The 15,601-nt window shown below is 48.9% G+C and overlaps 1 protein-coding gene across 1 annotated transcript in view; it reads left to right on the top strand.

The window, feature by feature from the left end:
* The window catches only part of LOC308465302 (uncharacterized protein), a 51,365-nt gene that overhangs the window by 18,598 nt on the left and 17,166 nt on the right, over positions 1–15,601 (top strand). Inside the window, exons 9-15 of the mRNA XM_080985146.1 lie at positions 7,031–7,521; positions 8,031–8,126; positions 8,672–8,902; positions 10,674–10,696; positions 11,369–11,487; positions 11,604–11,663; positions 14,217–14,732. Of these exons, the coding sequence (XP_080841272.1) occupies positions 7,031–7,521; positions 8,031–8,126; positions 8,672–8,902; positions 10,674–10,696; positions 11,369–11,487; positions 11,604–11,663; positions 14,217–14,732 (1,536 nt within the window). The remainder of the gene's footprint in view (positions 1–7,030; positions 7,522–8,030; positions 8,127–8,671; positions 8,903–10,673; positions 10,697–11,368; positions 11,488–11,603; positions 11,664–14,216; positions 14,733–15,601) is intronic.

Genomic DNA, 15,601 nt, shown 5'->3' on the forward strand with positions numbered 1-15,601 from the left:
TAGACGATGCCCCGATGGATCGAATCGTCTGCGGGGTCCGGGACATCCATCTGCAACGGCGCCTCCTAGCCAAGCCAGACCTCACGCTACAGAAAGCCATTGAGGAGGCTGTGGCCTCAGAAGCTGCTGAACGCTCCGCCCAGGAGATCCGCAAGTCCAGCAGCCCGCGTCTTGCTAGGGAGCCAGTTCCGGTGCATCATGAAAAGGCCAGCAGTGAGGAGGCATCCTCCAGTGAAGACGATGACGTGCACCAGACAAAGCGGGAGCGCAGGAAGTTCCAACAGAAGTCCAAGGGCCAACCGGAATGTGCTGGCTGCGGAGGCAACCATTCCAGTGCCAAGTGTCGATTCAGAGACGCCATCTGTAGGAAGTGTTCCAGAAGGGGCCACATCGCTAAGGTCTGCCGATCGGCTCCGTCTGACACCCCCCCTTCATCGATTCGCAAGTCCAAGTCTTCACTCCAGTCTGCCAAGGAAAGTTGTTTCGCTCTCACCAACTGCCGCTGCCCGTCTGGAACCACGATTGGCCAAACCGACTCGCCTACGCGACGCAAGCTGAACGTCACGGTGCTCATTGAAGGAGCTCCATGTGACATGGAGATCGACACCGGGTCTGCCCTGTCCATCGTGTCATGGAGCACCATCAAAAGACTGGTACCCAGAGTGTCCAAAAGGCAACTCGACTCTCACCGCGTACACCTGAGAGACTACCAGGGAAACGACATTCCCGTGGTAGGCGTTGGCCGGTTCCGGATCGCCTTCAAGGATTTTTCGGGCCTGCTCCGGTTGGTGGTGGTCGAAGGTCAGCGGCCAAGCCTCCTAGGGCTAGACTGGTTTGATGCCCTCGGCCTGGAAGTCACCGGCATCAACTGCATCTCTAACGCAGAGACTGAGGGTCTGGTCAAAGACTTTGCCGAGGTTTTTGACGGCACCTTGGGCCAATATACAGGTACGCCCATCTCCTTTAGCCTTGATCCACAAGTCGCCCCCATCAAGCTAAAGCCACGCCGGGTTCCCTTTGCTCTCAAGGCTAAGGTGGATGAACAACTGGACAAACTGATCGCCCAAGGAGTTTTGGAGCCGGTTGACCACGCAAAGTGGGAAACCCCCATCGTCACGCCTGTCAAGCCAGATGGGTCGGTGAGAATCTGCGCTGACTACAAGTGCACGATCAACAAGGCACTTCAGCAGCACGCTTATCCGGTTCCTGTTGTCCAACACCTGCTGCATTCCCTGGGTGAGGGTAAGGTCTTCGCTAAGCTGGACCTTGCCCAAGCCTATCAACAACTGCCAGTCGATGATGCCACTGCTGAAGCCCAGACGATCGTCACCCACCGGGGGGCTTTCCGTTGCCGCCGGTTGCAGTTCGGGGTGAGTGTGGCTCCTGGCATCTTCCAAAGCCTTATGGAGCGTCTCCTGCAAGGGCTTCCGGGCGTGGTACCATATTTTGATGACATCTTGGTGTCTGCAGACTCACACCAGCAGCTGTTCGAGCGCCTCCGTGCCGTGCTGACCAGGTTCCAGGAGGCCGGGCTCAAGGTAAAGAGGGAGAAGTGCCAGATCGCCGTTCCACAGGTAGAGTTCCTGGGCTATCTTATCGATGCCTCCGGTCTTCATCCAACCACATCCAAGATCCGCGCTATCCAGCAGGCCCCCACCCCAAAGAACAAAACGGAGTTGCAGGCATTCCTGGGGCTGCTGAACTTTTATAACATGTTCCTGCCCCACAAAGCCACAGTGGCTGAGCCTCTTCACCGACTCCTTAGCACTAAGACGCCTTGGGCCTGGGGTCATCGGGAGACGGCGGCCTTCAACGCGGTCAAGGCTCTCCTTTCTTCAGACAGTGTGCTGGTACAGTACAGTGAATCCAGGCCGCTGGTCCTTGCCTGCGACGCCTCACCTTTTGGCATCGGTGCTGTCCTTAGTCACCGTTTTCCAGATGGAAGAGAAGCACCGCTCGCCTACTTTTCCAGGACACTATCTCCGACGGAACGGAATTACAGCCAGCTCGACAAGGAGGCATTGGCTCTTGTGGCTGGAGTGAAGAGGTTCCATGAATACCTCTATGGCAGGACTTTTGACCTCATCACTGACCACAAGCCACTCCTGGGCCTCCTCGCCGGTGATCGTCCAACTCCACCGGTCCTCTCACCACGCATGCTGCGATGGACTGTTTTCCTGGCTGCCTACCACTACCGGCTCATCCATCGCCCGGGGAAATCGATGGGCCATGCCGACGCCCTCAGCCGTTGCCCTCTTCCAGCATTTGTGGAAGACCCGGCTCCAGCTTCATCGCTCCTTCTGATTGAGGATCTTCCGGCAGCGCCTGTATCGGCTGCCACTGTGGCCTCCGCATCTGCCCAGGATCACACCATCAGCCGGGTGCTCAACTGGGTGTGGAGGGGGTGGCCACAAGGGCCTTTTGCATCGGAGTTCCAGCCCTTCGCAACCAGACAACATGAACTCTCAGCTCATCGTGGCTGCCCACGCGCGTCCTGGAGGCTCTGCACGTTGGCCACCCGGGAATTGTCAAAATGAAGGCGTTGGCTCGGTGTTACGTCTGGTGGCCTAATATGGACGATGCCATCACTGCCTGGGTGTCCGCCTGTCAAGCGTGCCAGGAGTCGAGGCCTGCACCACCGGCAGCTAAGGGACACACCTGGGAGACGCCAAAGACACCCTGGTCGAGGGTGCACATCGATCTGGCTGGCCCCTTTCACGGCCGGACCTTTATGGTAGTGGTGGACGCCTATTCCAAATGGCTGGAGGTCGCCCTGATGCCCTCCACCACTACCGAAGCTGTCATCCGGGCGCTGCGAGGCCTGTTTGCAACGCATGGGTGTCCTGATGTCCTTGTCTCTGACAACGGACCGCAGTTCACGTCAGGCACGTTTGAGCGGTATCTTTTGGGACTGGGCATCCGCCATGCCCTAACGGCACCTTTTCATCCATCCAGCAACGGGCAAGCGGAAAGAATGGTGCGCTCGACAAAAGAGGCACTGGCGCGCCTGGACCGGGGAGACTGGCATGAGCGGGTCGCCGAATACTTGTTCGTGCAACACATCACCCCTCATGCGGCCACAGGGAGGAGTCCTGCTGAACTGCTTATGGGCCGCCGCCTCAGGTCACCGCTCGACCGGCTACACCCAGACTTTGCCGTGGCTGAACCCCCAGGCTGTGCCAACGCACCACGGTCATTTGTCCCAGGAAACCAGGTCTTTGCCCGGAACTATGTGGGGGACATCCCTTGGGTGCCAGCCACAGTAGTGGGAGTCACTGGACCTCGCTCGTACCAGGTGGCACTCGAAGACGGACGCTTGTGGCGACGGCACATAGACCAGCTTAGGCGCAGGGTTGGGGACTTGGACACTACCGAGGTGCCCCCAACTGCGCTTGCGGCTCCAGAAGAGACACGTACAGATGGCGAGGCCCCACCTACACCTCCCTCACAAACTGCCAGCGTGGAGCCGAACCAAGCCGTTTCAGAACAGACTCAGACCACTCCACTTGCGGAGGCTCCACCCACAGCAGCGGATCCAGGGGAGTTGGTTCCAACGCCACCTAGGGTCGCACCACAGCCTCAGCGAGAACTGTGTGGCCCTCCGGACTTGGCTACCAGTCCCCGGCGGTCTGGCAGAGTTTCCAAGCGCCCAACTTATTTAAAGGACTATGTTGTTGGACAGGTATCACTGTTGGTCTAAGTATGGGAAATGTAACCGATATGCTTTTGTGCTTAATTGAACCATTACGCGTAGTGCTGTATATAAGGAAACCATTACGATTGTAACTAACGCCTTATCTCGGTGGGGAGGGGTGTTATGTAGTGTAGTTTCACCCTGGGCCAACAGGGGGATACTGTATATAGTTTTCACTCAGGTCTGTAGATAGTTTTCACTCAGGTCCGCGGCAGTTATTTTAGGCGGGAACTCTGGGCTGTTGTGGTTACAATGTTGACAGCCGGCTGCCTATAAATACAGGCCGGCTGAGCTGTTCGCAGTCAGTTCTATTCCAGCTTACCATAATAAAGAGCTACTTGAAGAAATCGCTGTGCCGGCTGCTATGTCAACCCACGACTCAACAGGAAACAAAATGGCAGGTGGATGTTGCCAGCTTTCATGTCATGTTTGCAGATATCTTTGTAACGCAGAATTGGTCTGCCGCTGGGCCTGGTGCCTGAAGTCAGCTCCCAGCCAGATCAGATCCGAGAGCAGAGCAGGGGATTGCTGTGTTCAGGCCAGGAAGAAAGAGCAGTCTCCGCTAAGCACTTCTTTCTCAAAGCAGAGTCTGCTTCCCCACAATGCCAGTGATTTGCGTTCTCTTATTCATTCAAAAAGAATTGACCTATCACCCCTAAGGACAACATACTCCCACAGTATACAGGCTTCAGAAGCAATGCAAAGCAACTGAGGCTGTTCAAGACACCTCTAAGAAAGCTGTGCAGGCCTGCCAGGATAAAAACAGCCACAGCCAAGCACATCAGCCCTGAGATGGCGAGTCATTTGCACACAGGGAAACTCCCACAGACTGACAACTGAAAAACTGAAAGTCAGCTGTGCCTTCACTGTGAGGCAGCAGCCATAGCTGGTTCTGGGGGTCCCGTCCAGAATCTCTATGCTGAAGTCACTTGTCCCATCTGCCTGGATTACTTCAAGGATCCAGTGACCACTGTGTGTGGGCATGATTTCTGCTAAGGCTGCTTGAGCCAGTATTTGGGGGGGGTGGCCCCTTAGCCTCCCTTCCCTCAATGCAGAGAAACAGCCCAGCCCAAGGAATCTCACCCCAAATTGGAAACTGGAAATGTGGATGATTTGGACCCCTTCCAATTGCAATTCCCATCATGGGACTGAAACAGCACTGGTTGCACTGGATGATGATTTGTAGCAGGCCAGGGACAGAAGTTTCTCCCGTGCTGTGTAGGCATGGGTCAAAGCAGTTTCTTGTTTGTCCCTCTGCTTTCCCCGGGAAAACCCACTGAATTAGGAACAAATGTCAATCCTCAGAAAAACCAATTGATCTTTTCCCCAATTCAGCTGCAAACAGCAAGCAGAAGTGTGGGTGACCCCCAAGTCGCTCCGTGGGGCTGAGTCTGCCCTAAAGTGCTTCCCTGGTAGCATTATGGATAGGAGAAGGGGAAGGGTCAGGGGTCCAAAGCATAAAATGAAAAAGAATTCTTTTTCTGCAGCCTGAACAAAATGGGTGTGGTGGAACATTCAGACAAAGTTCAAATCTATCACTTATTAACCAATCAATGGCAAATTTATGATAGCTGATAAAAAGACCTGTTCAGAAAAAAACATGGATTTGTTTTATACAGTTATAAATATATGCCAAATGCCTGGCTTTTTCTTTTCATTATTGAAAAAGAGCAGTTTATGTTTGGAGTGAGATGAGGTGGTGAGCAAATGGTTGTTCTGTTAGGAGGAGAGAAGATGGAGGGGGAGAAGGAAGCTGAGCTCTCCCAGCAGAAGAAAAGAACAGTTGCTAGTTGTCGTCACAGCTGTACAAAGTGCACACCCTTTGCCCCTCCATAAGGATAGGGGAAGGAGACAGGAGAAAGAACGGCTGGGAAGAAGAAGGAAAGGTAACCCCAGAACTACTTCTTCTTGATCAAGTACACCATCTCCCTGCCCACAAGAGAAGCTAGTCTGGGGGTGAGTATCTGACAACCAAACCCCACTGCATGTTCCCAGGCTGCCCTTGGCCCAAGCAGGACTATTTTCATTCAATTCCCAATGAATACAGAAGAGCCTTTTAACCGTTCCTCTTCCTTGCCTTCCCCCACCATTCAGATGAAGGTCAAGCACCTATGGAAATGCTGTTATGCTGTTAGCTCTGGGAGAGGAGCTCCCATGGGAGTCAATGGAGGTCTTGGCTGGGCAACTAAAGGAAGGCTTGGAGCCCTGCAATGGCTTCTGTCCTTGTCTGTCACCTTGGTGCCATTCCTGGGCCACTCTTGATGCAGCGCCAGGAAAGTGGACCTGCACATGAACGTGAGATTGTGTAGAATAGATAAAAACAAATGGAAACTCATAGAAACTTTCTAATCGTTTGGGTTGTCTTGTCTAGATAATAATGTTGTCAGCAGGCGCTGAAAAGAAGACTGTGAAGGTGCCTGCTTGATATCAACAGGAAGGCAGTTCCAAAGGGTTGCTGACACCATGCTAAATGACAGATGCAGTGCAGGTATTATGTGGCACCTGTAAAAGTGCCAATACCTCCAATTGAAGCAGTCAAGTGGGCACATATGGGGTAAGGTGACCTTGTAGGTAAAGAATGAATGAGTGTGCAAACTGAGTTGTTGAGTTTCAGGCAGTTGGACTGCTATACGGAAATTAGGGGTTGACTTTTACAGCCCATTTCTCCATCAAGGGACCCAATAATCAGTCAGAGAAGAATGAGGGGAGGGAGGAACCAGTTGAGGAAAGCAAAGAAAATATTTGTTTTCTACTGCAATAGAGTCCCCCGCCGCCCCCGCCATCACCACCTTGCAAGGAAGTGAGGGGACCCAGAGTAAAAATGTGCAACAGTTTTTAAAGACTTCAGAAATGGCCCAGCCCTTATCCAAGGACCACCCAAAGTCATCATACAAGTACCAAGCATTTTGCATCTGTTCAATTGGCATGCGAAGGTACCACACACTGTTTTTGGCCCAGAATGGGGACAGAATTGCATGCACTCTGCCAACATGTGGGATGGGGAGTTGCCTGTACAAAGGACACAGAACGTGGTTCCACTTGTAAATCAGACCATGCTCAGAATATTCTTTTTGTCCAACATGTTTACAAATCTGTCACTGAGAGATCTGAGCAACACATGCTAATTCTTTTTCTGGGGCTTGCCAGAGCATCCTTTTGAAATGGTGAAGACCTTGGTGTCAGAGTTTATTGACACAGACCTGTCTCTTTTCCAATACAGTGATTTGTAAAATAAGACCAATTGTGGAGGCTCCATTGCATAAAAAGTTAAATGCATTGTTAGTTTTTCTGGAGGGATATGGAAAAGCTTAATGCTGAATAGTTTTCCCCTTTCAGGCATTTTTTCCGTCCCCTGTCCCTTCACGTCCTGCTGCCATCCTGCAGCCGCCTCTCCTCTCAACAAAGCCACACATTCTGGATTCGTCATGGCCTCAGCCCCCCCATCCACGGATGTAGGAGAGGAAGTCTTGTGCCCCATCTGCAAGGACTTCCTGACAGACCCCGTGACCTTGGATTGCGGCCACAACTTCTGTCAGGGCTGCATCACCAAGCACTGTGAAATACGGGATGAAATTGACATGGGGGACTGCAAGTGTCCCGTCTGCACGGTCAAGATCCAGAGCAGAAATTTCTGCCGCAATTGGCAGCTGGCAAATGTAGCAGAAAGACTCAAGCTCCAGAGAAAGCAACTATGTGAGAAGCACAAAGAAAAACTCCACCTGTTCTGCAAACAAGATGAAGAATTGGTGTGTTTGTTTTGTCAGCAATCCCCGGAACATAAATCACACACTGTGGTTCTCAAGGAAGAGGCTGCCCAGGAATACAAGGTAGGAAGTCATTTTGACACTTGCTAACACAACGCTTTCGTATCTGTGTTTATGTGTGAGTGTGTATGTGCAAAATATGCTGTCAATGTGGCTGGAAAGCAAACATAATGAATTACTAATCTGCACTTCAAAGTGAATCAAAACTTGGGCCTGGTCTCTGTGCTATGCAAAACAAAACAAAAACTTTGTTCTGCTTCAAAAGCAACTTTTTAAAATGTAATTTTGTTTTTAAAAGCACATTTTTTCTGCACTTGTGCCCAAGGGCTCCTGTGTAATGTAGTAGTAATAATAATAATAATAATAATGCTGGTTAATAAGAGTAATAGAAGGAAAGTTCTCAAACGAGCCTTGAATTTTAAATGTACAGCAAAAAAACCCAAACCACTAGAAGAGAGCAATTATCAGATAAAAATCTAATAGTGGGGGACCACACAATAGAAATATATGTAAAATACTGAAGCTCTCCACCCCGCATCCTAATCCAATCAGATATTTTGTTTTCTGTTTAGACACTCATCTGTGATCGCCTGGAGCATCTGAAGAAAGCGAGAGTGAAAATTCAGGCTTATGAAGCAAAAATAGGAGAAGAAAGCAACAGCCTGCTTGTAAGTGTCACAATCCCTACAAAGAGAACATGTATGCTTGAAGGACCAAGGCTGGATCTATACAGTGGTACCTCGGGTTAAGTACTTAATTCATTCTGGAGGTCTGTTCTTAACCTGAAACTGTTCTTAACCTGAAGCACCACTTTAGCTAATGGGGCCTCCTGCTGCCGTTGCGCCCCCGGAGCATGATTTCTGTTCTCATCCTGAAGCAAATTTCTTAACCTGAAGCACTATTTCTGGATTAGAGAAGCGTATGTAACCTGAAGCGCATGTAACCTGAGGTACCACTGTACTGATTTGGAAAACACTATAAAAAACGCTATTTAAAAAATTAGCTCTCAGTGTAATTTCTCATTGGGACAGATAGCAGCTCTACTAGTATAACATGTTTATAACAGATATATAACATTCTAATTAGTCCAGTGTAGTTGAGTCCCAAGTCATGATGTAGCCCTATTTCTGAGTGATTTGCCATAACATTGTTAAGGAAGGTCTCTCTAAAGATTCTGGCATCCTCTTTTCCTCTTTCTTCCTGCCTCTTGAAGAGAATAACAGAAACCGAGAGGCAAAATATAGAGGAGAAGTTCAGACAACTGCACCAGTTTCTGGAAGAACAAGAAAAGCGTCTGCTGGATGAAATAGAAGAGCTGGAGAAGGAGATCACAAGAAGAAGGGAAGAGCACCTGGCTAGACTCTCCAAGGAACTCTCCTTTCTTGAATGGAGCATCCAGGAGATGGAGGAGAAGAGTCAGCAGCCAGCGAGTGAACTCCTGCAGGTGAGACTGTGGCAGGAACAGCCCAAAGTTCCTCTCTCAGGGTTTAACCACACTTACCATTTGCTGTACTCTTTCCAGGCACAGGGCAGTGCTTTCCCAGTCCCTAACCAAACTCTCCCTCCCCCCCCCCCCCCAATTCCTCTTTAAAGCTGAAGCACAACCAATGGCAAATTGGGTTTTCTGTGCATTGCTGTTTGGTCCAATTCAGCTTTAAAGAGCAGGTTTTGACAGGGAAAGCTCCGTAGGAGGAAAAGGGGGAATTCTCGGACACAGAGCTTTACAGGGTGGACCATGTTAGACCAAAGGGGGAGGGGCAGAGGAGGTCAGCTAGAATGGGCTGCTGTCAAATGGGGCACAGAGTTGGGGCTTGCATCTCTGAGCAGGAGTGTAGAGAAGGGAGGGCAAGGGGGGGGGGCTTAGCCCGGGCACATGATTTTGAGGGGGGGTGAGCCAGGTGCCCCCTTGCAGGAATCCCACCCCGCCTGGTGCCAGGGGTCTTGCCACCACACCCCTGGCCCCCTCACAGAATGGCAGTGTTGGGGGGAAGCACTAGCCAAGTCTGCATCAGAAACCTGATATGGAAAGGTGGAGTAAGTTAAAAGCATCTTGGTTAGATGATCCTTGGAATCCCTTCCAACACTACAATTCTATGATTCTGTGAAAAGCAAAGATCAGTGCAATAAGCATGACAATACTGCCAAGGTTTTTGGTTTTGTTTCTTACTTTTCCCACTCTTGGTTGACTTGAGGGAATTGAATAGATAATTTTATTTGGCTAAGTAAGTGTCCCAGAGTGGATAATGTTAATATGCAAACTGTCCCACAGAAGAGAGGATTGCCAGTACCTGATTTAGCTAAGTAGTGTGAAGCTGCTTAGCTAACTTGGTTAAAGTTCAGGATATCTCAGAAAAAGGAACTCTTCCAGTTGAACAGTTATCCATAAATTCTCCACTAGCCAAGATACTAGGGATACCTAAGAAAGACAGAGGAGAACTCATGAATTTTCATCAGGACATTTTTAAAAAAAGGACCTGAACTTAAGATTGGAAAATAATGGAGAGAAACCAGAATTGTCAGATGCATCCATCATTGCTGTTCGTTTAGTCGTGTCCGACTCCTTGTGACCCCCTGGACCAGAGCATGCCAGGCACTCCTGTCTTCCACTGCCTCCCGCAGTTTGGTCAAACACATGTTCGTAGCTTCGAGAACACTGTCCAACCATCTCGTCCTCTGTCGCTCCCTTCTCCTTGTGCCCTCCATCTTTCCCAACATCAGGGTCTTTTCCAGGGAGTCTTCTCTTCTCATGAGGTGGCCAGAGTATTGGAGCCTCAGCTTCAGGATCTGTCCTTCCAGTGAGCACTCAGGGCTGATTTCCTTCAGAATGGATAGGTTTGATCTTCTTGCAGTCCATGGGACTCTCAAGAGTCTCCTCCAGCACCATAATTCAAAAGCATCAATTCTTCGGCGATCAGCCTTCTTTATGGTCCAGCTCTCAATTCCATACATCACTACTGGGAAAACCATAGCTTTAACTATACGGACCTTTGTTGGCAAAGTGATGTCTCTGCTTTTTAAGATGCTGTCTAGGTTTGTGATTGCTTTTCTCCCAATCTAACCAGAATTGTTAGATGCATCCATAGCTATTGAGAACTTTGGCATATGCTAGGCAGATTCACCCCAGAGGGCATCCATTGCAGGGGCTGATGGGTCTTCATTACAGGGCCTGTGCTGGGCAGTGAATTCCATTCTGAGTTTCCTCTTTTCCCTTCTAGGATGTTAGAAGAACTTTGCAGAGGTAAGGGGATCTTGCTCATCTCCAGTAATATCACTCCCTGAAACTTCACAGGTAGACTGGGATAGAATATATTATGAAGATTATGAAGTGGAATAGAAATGAAATGAATAATAATGTGGGACTATTCCACAGAGTCCCACGCAGTTACCTGTCACCTGTGGGGCTAAAAACGAGGAGATGGAGTTGGGGTGTTTACCATGTTCCTGAACATATCCCAGCTGCAATATGTAACTTCAAGGTGTCACTTGGGTTCATGATAAGAGGATGTCATTGTTTAGTCGTGTCTGACTCTTTGTGACCCCATGGACCAGAGCAGGCTGGGACAGAAGGAACATTTCACTTGTGTCAACAACAGCACATCTTTATTGCATGTCGTAGGCAGTGCAGCTGAAATGGAAAAACTCTAAGCAGAGTGATATCACTTGACTTTATTTTATTTCTCCATTTGAGTGGATGTAAGTGAAGAGATTCAGACAAAGGGCTGCTCCTTTGGCCCTCAGTTGTCTGGCTTTGGAGTCCCTAGTAAGGAGGAATCTTCCCCCCTCTGTGACTCCATTCCTCTGTCTCTCCCTCTTGGCTTTATACAGTTTCTTTCCTCCTCTCAATTCCTTTCTTTTGCTGCCCTCAGAAATTCTGGATTTGAAATGGGTTAACATGTCTTTTTCCCATCAGGTGTGAGCGAAGCGGGACATCTGAAAATCCACTCACTTTCCCACTAGAATTGAAGAGGGAGATCTCAAAATTCAGGGCTGCAAATCCCATTCTATATGTTGGGATGGAGAAAATAAAAGGTAATGAAGAATGGCTGCAGGGATTTTATTAGTCCAAAATATCTTATGAAGTGAAAATTTTGTTGCAAAATTACAAAAGTCTATTTCTCAAACTTTATATCTCTTTGCTTCTTCAGATGCTCTGTTATCCGGATTGCTTCAGAAAGGTAAATTTTGGGTGAAGGACCAAATTCAAGGTGGGGCAGGGGACTGGTATTTCAATGGGATTGTGATCTGTCCTGTCCTTTGTGTTATTCTAAGAGAGGGAGAAGTAGTACCTGCATATAATATTTTTGATTGAGGCGGGAAAACTTTGTGCTCCAAGAGGGTTAATGTGTTTGCAGCCTAATTCTTCTCCTTCCCCCTTTGCTTTTACTGGATTCTTTGATCTTCTCCACATTAAACATGAATGTAATTTTCACCGTTATGGTCAAATTACATTGCAAAAATTAGGGTGCCCATTACATTTGATTGCACATTTACATTCACCCGCAAATACCTTTTTTGGTTTCAAGGTATTGAAGATTGAGGTGCACATTAGATGTGATAGCGCATTAGACTCATGTAAATACGGTACCTGAATTTATCTATGAGGAGCAACTTCAGTCTTCTCCATTCATCCAGGAGGTTTTCCCTGTTGCATTTCCCCCCGTCTTCTAATTTGTTGGTTTTAATCGTGCTGATTATTTACCAACAGGGTAATTGCACACAGAGCTGCCCGCTTCTACATTTTAATTTGGCCCTAATCCCCTGTTCAACAGGGACCCTCAATATCTCCTAAGTTTCTGGAACTCACTAGGCACGGATTCCTGTCAGCTTTTTAAATATAATTTTTTAGAAATTAGTCCTCCAAACCTACTCACACCCCACCCCACACACCCCACCAGCAGCCCATTGGCCCACCAGGTGGGGGTGCGCCAGGCACACAGTTACCTGGTGGGTGGCACCTGGCCAGGTGGCCCCGCGCAGGGTCGCAAACTCCACCCACCTGTTGGGAAGGGGTGAGTGGGAATTCTTTCCAATTGTTCTACTGCAATACATTGTAAATATGCATCAAGAAATGTAATATGCAAATAAGCTATTAACAAACAATGAATTAACAGAATTAAAATCAAGTATAGATTACCGTCATTAAAGGTTTTGTTGGCCGTGGCTGCGTCATGCAAGTTGTGGCTGTGGCGGCGATATGGTTGGGGGGTAATCTTTAGAGCAGGGGTCTGCAACCTTTAAGACAAAAAGAGCCACTTGGACCCGTTTCTGAAGGAAAAAAAACTGGGAGCCGCAAAACTCGTCATTATAAAAATAACTTTTTTGTCACTTTTTAAATTATTTCTTTGTTTGACCCCTCAGAATTACTCCTCCTCATAGAAATAAACGTTAAATTCACAAGTTACCTTTTTTTGTGTGTGTGTGTTCTTCACTCCCCTTCAAAACAGTGACCAGCGTACATGCCCCCTTTCAATGTAGTGGGCGGGCGGGAAGGTGACGTCGGGACGGTGCGTGACTAACACACGCACCGCCCCCATGCGATGTCACAGCCAGTACAGCGCCCGCCACAGTGAGGAGTGTCGGGGCGCACAATGCGCCTCCTCCCCTCACTAGTATCCGCCCCGGAGCCGCGGCAAAGGTGTAAAAGAGCCGCATGCGGCTCCGGAGCCGCGGGTTGCAGACCCCTGCTTTAGAGGATCCTCCGTTTGTAGCTGCAGCTGAGAGCGGAGGATCCCAGCACTGGCAGCAAACTGCTAAGTACCGTGCATGTGTGCCGTCGCACGCATGCATAGTACGTAGCAATGCTGCACATGCACTTTATAGCAGTTTGCCGCCGGCGCAACTCCAGCGCCGTACAGACGGTGCTGGGATCCCTCTGGCACCACTGCAGCCTGTTCGCGATGCCTTCCTTCGCCCCCCCGGAAGATTTCCTTAGAAAATCTCAACCACTTAGCAGGGGGGAACCCACAACAACTTTGTGGGTAAAGGTAAACAATATTTTGTCCATAGTTACTATTTTAAATATGGCAATCCTAGCTAGTATGCTCCCACTACAGCCAACTTGTCCTTGATGTGCTATAAAGTGCTGGATTCAGTCTCTGCACAGCTAATATCAAAATGCTTAAATATAAAAATGCAGGTGTCTTTTCAGGACAGTAAAGAAACTTTAGATTCACTGTTGCCAAGCTCAAAATCTTTTAACTCTTAGTCAGACTTTAGCCTCCTTTAGGACAACAAATGTGTGTGTAGTGGTATCATGGCTGTAAGAAAACAATGCTGGAGGTTTGCAAAGGAAGGGAATTTGTTAGGTTGCCTAATTTGATTTCTTCCCCCTGATTTCAATGTAAGTCTCTGAAAGCCCCAAATGGGCAATTCACACAGAGAGGTTCAAAGGAGGACCATTTTTCTCCTCTTGCCCCCATCCTTCCCTCCTCCCCTTCACTGCATAGAAGATATGAGGGAATATTTTCTGGGCTGTTTTGCTTCTTGAAGGGTGACTGAATTGACAGGAGGGACACAATAAAATATGTTGAGAAAAATGGCAGAAAAAGAAGTAGATAAAAACCCACAGGGAAGGTATTTATTCTGAGGTTAGTCTGGGAGAAAGAGGGGAGGGTCCCAATCCTGAATGGAACGTGAGGAAGTCCCATTTATCTGAGAGGGAATCTGCTGCTTCTTGGTGTTATTTTGGATCAGGATGTCCGTCTCTTACTCTTGGCTGATTCTGTCTCTCTTCTCTTTTCCTCATCTTCTCTCAACAGCAAATGTCACTCTGGATCCAGACACAGCCCATCCCTGCCTCATCCTGTCTGAGGATCGGAAAAGTGTGAGAAAGGGAAGCAAACATCAAGTCCTGTCCAATTATCCTCAGAGATTCAGTGACATGCCTTGTGTGTTGGGATGTGAGGGATTCACAGCAGGCAGACATTTCTGGGAAGTCAATATGGGAAGTGAGGAATGGTGGGCTGTGGGGGTTGCCAGGAAGTCTGTGGAGAGAAAGGACTTCTTCCCCTTAAGGTTTGAGGGAGGCATCTGGGCTTTGGAGAAGTGGCTTGGCGAGTACAGGGCCTTCACATCCCCTGATTACTTTCCTCTGTCCCTGAGTGAGGAGCCCAAGAGGATCCGAGTGACTCTGGACTATGAAGAGGGATATGTGTCTCTTTCTGACGCTGACTCAGGGGCTGAACTCCACACATTCTCAGGAGCCTCGTTCTTTGGGGAGACCCTTCTCCCTTTCTTTTGTTTGTGGGGAAATGAAACCCAACTCAGGATCTCCTGTTAGGAGCAGAATTGACAGCTTTTCAGATGCCCTGTGAGAGGAGTCATTCCAGTCACACTTGGAGAAAACGACAAAACAAAATCTGGGATTTTCTTTTCCCTCTGCTTTCCCAGAATTCCCTCTGCAGTGGAGTCCTTAAAGAGAGGGAAACACTTTAACCGTCTCAATTATAAACAATCTATTTCTCCAAAGAATTCACTTGCCACCCCCTGCGATCCTGGTTCTGTTGTTCACCTTCCTCTCATGACAGGACCTCCACCAGCTGTTAAAATGCCCACATTGATTAATAGATTACTGGAGAACAACCCCTCCAGGCACCTTTTGCAACTACAGCTTGTGCATCTCAGGCAGGAAGGAAATAAGAAGACTGTCTGTGAGGCCCCAACCCCTTGCAAATGCAGCCTCCCCATCTCCACACTTTCTCAGAGAGAAATCTCACTGAATTCAGAGTTGATGGGAGTTGTAGTCCAGCAACTTGGCCAAGTCTGCCCTTTATAATCCACATGGTGTCTTCCCTTTGGCCCCCACCCTGGATGTGAGATGTTCCCATAAAGAGGGTCTTTTCAGTATGTGTGGAACCCCCTCCCACCAGATCACACTTCCCCACACAGCAAGAGGTCTCTCCCAGCCCCACATGTGCAGCACCCGTCCGCCAATAAGGGGGAGAGTTAAGTGTTCAGGGTAGTGGAGATGTCCCCAAGTCTCTTAAGTCTGTCTCCCTAGCAAAGAGAGGAGACAAGTTGCCAGGGGTAGATGGAGGGCTCTGTCAGCCCCTCAAGGGCAGCAGCTAGCATTCTTGTTCTCTCTTTGGTGGTTATTGAGGTGCTTCAGAGAAGGGGGAAGACACCCCTTCACCTTCCTCCCTGC

The sequence above is a fragment of the Podarcis pityusensis genome (assembly GCF_964106645.2).
Source record: "Podarcis pityusensis genome assembly, chromosome: 2".
NCBI classification, from domain to species: Eukaryota; Metazoa; Chordata; class Lepidosauria; order Squamata; family Lacertidae; genus Podarcis; species Podarcis pityusensis.